Source organism: Plectropomus leopardus, chromosome 20 (assembly GCF_026936395.1).
Source record: "Plectropomus leopardus strain MGB_pleo_1.0 chromosome 20, ASM2693639v1, whole genome shotgun sequence".
Classification (NCBI taxonomy): domain Eukaryota; kingdom Metazoa; phylum Chordata; class Actinopteri; order Perciformes; family Serranidae; genus Plectropomus; species Plectropomus leopardus.
Window position 1 is genome coordinate 30,220,897 of NC_142195.1, and position 8,896 is coordinate 30,229,792.

The window sequence follows — 8,896 nt, forward strand, 5'->3', positions numbered from 1 at the left end:
CGTGCAGTTAAATCCCAGTGGGTGTGTTACATCTGTAAACAGAGACGATCTTCGGCAGGGAGAAATGGCGTCTGATGATGCTCTGGCCGCTCTGGTGAGACTCAAACTCTCCTCTGACGCTTGTTTACCGCAAATCCCCGATGTTCACGGACCATATATGCGTGTTTGCCGTGAGCCGCTTCACGAAAGAGGCTGCAGGCACCCTGAAGAGTCTGTCTCTTTAAGGTTTAAAGGGTTAACTGGAGCAGCACGGCGAGCTAACTGTGCTAATGCTAGTTAGCAGAGAGGAAAACACGTGCGGAAACAGCATGCGGTCGTTTGTTGTAGTTTGTAACAAGTGAATCCCACACCAGTCCTCTTCGGCACATCTCTCAAGCTCCTCCACATTTGATGGTCTTCTGGCACGGACCCTGGCCTTCTCGCACGGATCCTGGTCTTCTGCCACGGATCCTGGTCTTCTGGCACGGACCCTGGTCTTCTGTCACGGATCCTGGTCTTCTGGCACGGACCCTGGTCTTCTGTCACGGATCCTGGTCTTCTGGCACGGACCCTGGTCTTCAGTCCAGTCAGTCTCCTGGAGTCAGTTCTTCACCAGGAGCGACGTATGTTTCGGGTCGTTGTCATGTTGGAAGACAAAGCGACGACTCAGACCCGGTTCTGCTGCTGACTGCTTGAGGTTTTCTTTCAGATCAGATTGTCCCAGTCCCAGACCCAGACGCACTGAAGCGTCCCCACAGCGTAATACTCATAAAACCACCGTGTTTAACTGTGGGGACGGTGTTCTTCGGGTTATTCGCCTCCACCTTCTTTCTCCAAACATAAGCAACGTCTCTGTGGCCAGAGAGCTCCAGTTTGGTCTCATCTGACCAAAGGACACGTCTCCAGTGTGCAGATTGTCCTCAGCAAACTTCAGTCTGGCTTGACGGTGTCTCTTCTGTAGAAGTCCATTTCTGGGCTCTAGAGACGGTCTTGTTTGACACTACTGGTCCTGACTTGGCTCAGTCATTAACTCGAGTTTTGGTCGTTGTTCTTGGGTCTTTGGACACGTCTCTCTCTAGTTTTCTTTCCAGAGTCTTTGAGATCTTTGTCTTCCTGCCTCTGCCGGACTCGCTCTGTGCTGCGCGGCTCTCTGAATTTCTTGATGGTGCTTCTCTCTCCACTTCTTGACACGTGGAAACGCTGCGGTAACTTTTTATGTCCTTCTGCTCTGTAAGCATCAACAATTCTTTTTCTCAAGTCCAAAGTGATTTCTGCTGTTTTTGGCGTGATGCTTTCTCAGTCGACAGCTCAAACCTTCACGAAAGTTTTTAAACTGTGCGTAAAGTGTGGGACAGCCCTCAGTTTAACCTGCCTGATTATCAGCTGTGAGCTTTACAAAGTTAAAGCACGTGATTGCACATCAGTGGTTTGTGCTTCGGCTCAATACAAAGGTCTGTTCTTAGGCTGATAATATTGACTCTTCTAGTTTGTCTTTTTTCTAACATTATTCTGTTATTGTGTGCAAATAAAATTAATTTATGCTTTCTAAAGAAAGCTAATATGTTTAGAAGTGCTATGTTAAAATCCCCTGCTCTGTTAAAAATGCACTTGGGAACATTTTGAAAATAACTTAAAATTTCATAGGCGGGCTAATAATTTTGTCCTCATCTGTATGTTTTTTTGTGTGCGTAGGAAGTGTTAATCACCCGTGATGGGTTCGATCACCGTCAGCAATTTGAAAATCCAGCAATCATCTCAGTTTTCCTGATAAATGGCGTCACTTTGCTGATCTTTAAAGGAAATCGACGGTTTTCCTAAAAAAAAAAAGGTCCTAAAATAAACACAACATCCAGCCATTTAAAGCTTTGTGTCCCCTCCCTCAAGCCAAAATCAAAACACGAGGTGCTTCAGGTATTATTTGACGTGCCTCGCTCCCGTCTCATAAATAACTGACGGTCCCTAACAGCGTGGGTGTGTTTTTGTTTCAGGGGGTGGAGGGAGCGTCTGCGGCGGCTCACGCTCTGTCTCTGCCTGCGGACGCTTATGGAAACGATGTGAGTGTTTTTATTTTTACATCTTCAGCCTTTTTATAAATAAACCTCAGTCCTTCACTGCAGGAAAGTACTACAAGTAGTACTCTGTTACTGTGAAAGTACTTTATTACTGTGAAAGTACTCTGTTACAGTAAAAGTCCTGCACTGAAAATGTTCCTGTCAGTAAAAGCAGTAAACGCAGTTTAAGTATTAAAAGTGACTATTACACTGTTGTATAGTGAATATTTTATTTTTATCTATTTTAATTTGTCTTTAAATCTACCTTTTATTTTATTCTTTTGTTCTGTCTCGATCATGTTAATTCTGTTATTATTATTATTATTACTTTCAGTTTTTGTGTTTTGCTGCTTATAATCTTTAAATTTTATTTCCTCTAATTGGTGTGGGTTGTTACTGTCATTTTTGATTTTTATTTGTTTCTATTTCTCTTTATCATCTACATTCTCTGTGATGTTTTTAAATGTAATTATTATTTAATTATTTTTTGTTATTAATATTATTTAAATTTTTATTATTATTGTTATGGAGATGATTCTGACTCGCATTAATGTCAAACAGGGTTTTACTGTTGGAGTTGGTTGAGTTTGAGCCCATTTTGAACTGTTAACTAATAATTTAAACTATTAACTAATAATTAAATTTCATTTCATCATGCTTTAACGTGTAATCTGTCGTCACCTGAAAACTTTATTTTGCTCACGATTTTTATTTATTTTTTAACTGAATATTTGAAGGCAAACTGTCACATTTATGTTGTGGTATGTAACAATGACACTTATTTTGTTACAATTGTATGTTCTTGAAATTAATTATTTTTATTTTTTAATATTTTCCATAACAACAAAATATGATAATTGCAAAAAAGCTGTGAAATATCATGATGTTATTTTAGGGCCGTATAAACCTTTAGTCCACACACGCTGTTTCCACTTATCGTTACGTTTAATAATTAAAAAACATGTTAGAGCAAACAGTAAGCCCGTGACCTTTGACCTTTGTGTTTCGTTCTTCTTTCAGCCGCAGCTTGAGGTCATGTGGGCGATGAAGGCGTACAACCACGCAGAAGTTTACTTCAATGTAAGTCTTTCTATTTATTAATTAGATAATTATTTTTTCTTGCCGTTCCTTTTTTTTAAAAAAATTTCTCTTGCAGTTTTTTTACATTCTGTTTCACACACAAAAAAAAACTTCTTACTTCCGAAATCAGCAACAGTGCATTTAAATTTTGTTTTAATTAAGTAAAAGTACAGCAGCGTAGTATCTTCATCTAATAATTTCTGATATTTTCAGCTTATTTCATCCGTTGACCCAAAATTCCTGAAACTGACGAAACTGGACGACAAAATCTACTCGTCCTTCAGAGAAACGTTCAAAGACCTCGACATCAAGCTGCTGAAAACCCAGGACCTGAAATCAGACCAGGCCAAAGAGGTCAGTGTGACGGCACCGAAACACAGCACATAAACAAACCGTTTTGTCTCAACATGAAGAAGACACACAAACTTAATCGAGTCTGAAATTAAAATGAAGAATTCTGTGATATAAAAATAAGTTAACAGTTAAATTAAAGGGAAAAAATGTTTGGATATTTGACAGTTTTTCTATTTATTTATTTATTTATCAATCTATTTATTTTTTTATGTAATTATCAGTCTGTGTAGTTTTTGATATCTTTATTAATTAATAAATGTACCTTTTTATATATTTATTTATTTATAAGGATCCCCATTAGCTGATACCAATGAAGCAACTAATCTTCCAGGGGTCCAAAGCTCAGCGCATCATATTCATATCAATATATCGTGTGTACATGTGTGTGTGTTTGTGTTTGTGTGTGTGTGTGTGTGTGTGTGTGTGTGTGATGACATCACGTTTATCAGCTGCTTCAGCGATGCGAATGAGGACGATGTCGAAATAAAGATTTACTGTTGGTGTTTGAAAAGGGGATCAGCTGTTCCAGTACTTGGAAATCTTCAATGACGACAACAAAATTTTCAGGGTCAGATTTATTTTTAGGCGTCAAATTTGGACGAAATAAACAGACGCAAAGTGCAAAGACCTCAGCGTGTGCGTGGGCGCCCCGGGGCTCTCTGTAAGTTGTGAAATGTTTATGTGTAGGTGTGGCGTCCATTCTGTAACCAGTTCGAAGGACTCATCGAAGATTTCAACTACGGCACTCTGCTGCGTCTGGACTGTGAGAAAGATTACACCGAGGAGAACACCATATTCGGTAAGTTTTGTATCTCACAGCCAAAAAAACATCCAAAAAGAGAAACTAAAAGCAAATAATCTTCCCCCGTTTGTTTTCAGCCACCAGAGCTCAGTTCTTTGCCATCGAAATCGCCCGCAACAGAGAAGGCTACAACAACGCCGTGTTCGTGCCCAAAAATTCGAAGAGCTAGTATCAAAGCGAAGCTGTCTGTCACACCGGGACCGTGGTGATGAACTGTAAGACTTTTCTTCTCATCCTGCAATTTTTCTGAAAATCAGTGTTTTGTCGTTGAATCTTGAGGTCTGATCAAAACGTTCCACTGTGTTTTCTGTCAAACAGCCTCAGCGCTATTTGGACACTTCGGTCTCTCTTCTGCATTTTGTATTTACTGTAAAATTTTATTGTGCCAATCATAAGTTTTATTTTGAATTTGCTTTTCTTTGCCTATAAACTACGAAACTATTAATAAAACATCTGATGCATTTTACTGAAGATGTTATGTTTTTTTATTTGGTCACACCTCAGTAAAACTTCTGGGTTTAGTTGTTGCGACCACCTTTGAAAAAGAAATAAATGTTAGATTTTAAGAATATGGTCATATCATGTGAACAAAGTCGTAATTTTGATAATAAAGTTGTAATTCTAAGAAAAAAGTCATAATTTTACAAGAAAAAAGTCATAATTTTACAAGAAAAAAGTCGGAATTTTACGAGAAAAAAGTCGGAATTTTATGGAAATAAAGTTGCAATTTTATGAGAAAAAAAGTCATAGTTTTACGAGAAAGATATTATATGCTGGAAATAAACATTTTGTGAGCAAACTATGAAACAGGCGAGAGAACAGGCAGCCTCCTTGGCGACCGGTGTCCCGGGGTCCCTCTGCCTCACCCCCAAATTCCATCTGTGTGGCCTTTATTGGATAGGACAGAGAGTGCGTGTGAACGTAGGAAAGAGATGGCAGTTTTAAATGGTAGTAGCGAAACAGCTTGTTTACTGATTTTGTTTTTCTCATTTCAAAACAAAGATCCGTTCATCGGCTGGTTGTCGACACCGGGGACACTGGTTGTCATGGAGGCTGTTTGTGCTCTCACTTGTTTTATATTTTGTGGGCAAAATGCTTATTTCCTTAATAAAATACCTCCTTTCTTGTAAAAGTACAACTTTATTCTTGTAACATTCCGACTTTTTCTCATAATGTTCCATCACAGTATAGTATGCCGTCAAAAATGACACAAAACCATCATAATGTAGTTTGTCATTAAAAATGATACAAAAAGACATAATGGCACAGTAAATAGCCCAAAACGTCATAGGATAGTACGTTGTCAAAAATGACCCAAAATAGCCCAAGAAAACCTGAAACAAGCCCTGCTTCCATTTCCGAAGATGTCTCCCGGTTTGCCAGAACTTTCTTGAGGCCAAATAAAAGTCCTCCTCTATGGCCTCCCCGAACTCCTCCCACTTTGCTTTGGTGCCCAACTCCGCTGCAGCCCTTCTGGCCAGCCAGTACCTATCCACTGCCTCCGGAGACCCCCAGGCCAACAAAGCCCAGAAGGCCTCCTTCTTCAGCCTGACAGGGTCCTTAGGTTGCCGCCAAGACAGGCACTGACGACCTTCTGACCACGACTTCTAGCAGAGGTTTTGAACAAGGACCACTCAGACTCCAGGGGGGCCTCTGCCAGATGTTCCCAGTTCACCGTCACTCCACACTTGAATTTACCAGGTCTGTCCAGCAGCCTTCCTTGCCGTATGATCCAACTCACCACCATTAGGAGATCAGTTCTAAGCTCTGCTCCTCTCTTCACCCGAGTGTCCAAGACATATGGCTGTGGATCAGGAGATACAACCACAAAAGTCATCATCGATCTTTGGCCCAGTGAGCTCTGGTACCAAGTAGACCTATGAGCATCCTATGGTTGAACATGGTTTTGTTATGGACAATCCATGACCAGCATAGGAGTCCTAAACAAAACAAGTCAATCCCTGACACCACTCGGGTTCGGATCGGGCAGGCTGTTCCTCCCAGTCACGCCCCTCCAGGTTTCATCATCATTGCCCATGTGAGCATTAAAGTCCCCCAGAACAACAATGGAGTCCCCAGTCATCACCCTTTTCAGGGCACCGCCCAATGACACCTAGAAGGCCGGGTACTTCGAACTGATGTTGGGTGTATACGCACACACAGCAGTCAGAGACCTCCTCTCTGCAACACGCAGAGGTTTTCAGCCATTTTTCATAATTGTGAAAATTTGACATTTTTTGCCTTACTATACTATGCGGTTCATGGCCATTTTTTCAACACGCATTATTATGACATTTATGGTCTTTTGGTCCTTTTTTCAACATGCTACACTATGGCGCGTCTCAACAGGCTATAATAAGCGGGTTTCAACCATTTTTCAGAAATGTCAAAATTTGAGATTTTTTACCTTAGGATGCTATGCAGTTTGTGTCCCTTTGTTCAACATGTTATACTATAGAGCATCTCTAAAAGTTATAATAACCGGTTTTCAGCCATTTTTCAGAAATGTCATATTAAAGATTTTTTGTTTGACGATACTATGCGTTTGTTTGGGCAGTTTTATCAAAGTGCTAAATTATGATGTTTCTTTGTCTTTTTAGGACTCTTTCAACATGCTGTACTAAAGCACGTCTCTGCGAGCTAAAATCATTAGTTTCCATCCATTTTTCGGAAATTTGATTTTTTTTTGTGGTTGTTCTCCTGAAAATGGCTGAAAACGACATAGAATAGCTTGTAGAGGCGCACAATGTCATTTAGACTGAAAATAAAAACCAAAAATGGCGAAAAACCTAAAAAAATTTAGCATGGCGCAAAAATGGCCAACAAGGCAATAGTATAGTATGGCGAAAAAGGTCAAAATTTGACCGCTCCTAAAAATGGCTGAAAACAACATAGAATAGCTTGTAGAAGCGCACAATGTCATTTAGAGTTGAAATAAAAGCCAAAAATGGCGAAAAAACCTAAAAAATTAGCATGGCGCAAAAATGGCCAACAAGGCAATAGTATAGTATGGCGAAAAAGGTCAAAATTTGACCGCTCCTAAAAATGGCTGAAAACAACATAGAATAGCTTGTAGAAGCGCACAATGTCATTTAGAGTGGAAATAAAAGCCAAAAATGGCGAAAAAACCTAAAAAATTAGCATGGCGCAAAAATGGCCAACAAGGCAATAGTATAGTATGGCGAAAAAGGTCAAAATTTGACCGCTCCTAAAAATGGCTGAAAACAACATAGAATAGCTTGTAGAAGCGCACAATGTCATTCAGAGTGGAAATAAAAGCCAAAAATGGCGAAAAAACCTAAAAAATAAGCGTGGGGCAAAAATGGCCAACAAGGCAATAGTATAGTATGGCGAAAAAGGTCAAAATTTGACCGCTCCTAAAAATGGCTGAAAACAACATAGAATAGCTTGTAGAAGCGCACAATGTCATTTAGAGTGGAAATAAAAACCAAAAATGGCGAAAAAACCTAAAAAATTAGCGTGGCGCAAAAATGGCCAACAAGGCAATAGTATAGTATGGCGAAAAAGGTCAAAATTTGACCGCTCCTAAAAATGACTGAAAACAACATAGAATAGCTTGTAGAAGCGCACAATGTCATTTAGAGTGAAAATAAAGCCCAAAAATGCGGAAAAAACTAAAAAACTAGCATGGCGCAAAAATGGCCAACAAGGCAATAGTATAGTATGGCGAAAAAGGTCAAAATTTGACCGCTCCTAAAAATGGCTGAAAACAACATAGAATAGCTTGTAGAAGCACACAATGTCATTTAGAGTGGAAATAAACGCCAAAAATGGCGAAAAAACCTAAAAAATTAGCATGGCGCAAAAATGGCCAACAAGGCAATAGTATAGTATGGCGAAAAAGGTCAAAATTTGACCGCTCCTAAAAATGGCTGAAAACAACATAGAATAGCTTGTAGAAGCGCACAATGTCATTTAGAGTGGAAATAAAAGCCAAAAATGGCGAAAAAACCTAAAAAATTAGTGTGGCGCAAAAATGGCCAACAAGGCAATAGTATTGCCTTGTATGGCGAAAAAGGTCAAAATTTGACCGCTCCTAAAAATGGCTGAAAACAACATAGAATAGCTTGTAGAAGCGCACAATGTCATTTAGAGTGGAAATAAAAGCCAAAAATGGCGAAAAAACCTAAAAAACTAGCATGGCGCAAAAATGGCCAACAAGGCAATAGTATTGCCTTGTATGGCGAAAAAGGTCAAAATTTGACCGCTCCTAAAAATGGCTAAAAACAACATAGAATAGCTTGTAGAGGCGCACAATGTCATTTAGAGTGGAAATAAATGCCAAAAATGGCGAAAAAACCTAAAAAATTAGCATGGCGCAAAAATGGCCAACAAGGCAATAGTATAGAATGGCGAAAAGGGTCAAAATTTGACCGCTCCTAAAAATGACTGAAAACAACATAGAATAGCCTGTAGAAGCGCACAATGTCATTTAGAGTGGAAATAAAAGCCAAAAATGGCGAAAAAACCTAAAAAATTAGCATGGCGCAAAAATGGCCAACAAGGCAATAGTATAGTATGGCGAAAAAGGTCAAAATTTGACCGCTCCTAAAAATGGCTGAAAACAACATAGAATAGCTTGTAGAAGCACACAATGTCATTTAGAGTG

The 8,896-nt window shown here is 39.5% G+C and overlaps 1 protein-coding gene across 2 annotated transcripts; it reads left to right on the plus strand.

The window, feature by feature from the left end:
- Positions 1–4,732, plus strand: pbdc1 (polysaccharide biosynthesis domain containing 1). Of its 2 annotated transcripts, XM_088071325.1 has the most exons (7): positions 1–94; positions 1,968–2,033; positions 3,051–3,110; positions 3,324–3,464; positions 4,152–4,263; positions 4,344–4,481; positions 4,585–4,732. In XM_088071325.1, the coding sequence occupies exons 1-6, from the start codon at positions 65–67 to the stop codon at positions 4,433–4,435; spliced, it is 501 nt and encodes a 166-aa protein (XP_087927451.1). In that variant the 5' UTR covers positions 1–64; the 3' UTR covers positions 4,436–4,481; positions 4,585–4,732. The 2 variants fall into 2 exon arrangements, with proteins under 2 accessions (XP_087927451.1, XP_087927450.1); XM_088071324.1 differs by having other exon boundaries at positions 4,344–4,732.
- The last annotated feature ends 4,164 nt before the right edge of the window (positions 4,733–8,896 follow it).

What these genes read in the sequence shown, in the direction of transcription:
- pbdc1 (XM_088071324.1), top strand. Translation starts at nt 65, where the DNA reads ATGGCGTCTGATGATGCTCTGGCCGCTCTG. An exon ending in ATGATGCTCTGGCCGCTCTG is followed by an intron (nt 95 to 1,967) that starts GTGAGACTCAAA and finishes TTTTTGTTTCAG; the next exon opens with GGGGTGGAGGGAGCGTCTGC. An exon ending in CGGACGCTTATGGAAACGAT is followed by an intron (nt 2,034 to 3,050) that starts GTGAGTGTTTTT and finishes TTCTTCTTTCAG; the next exon opens with CCGCAGCTTGAGGTCATGTG.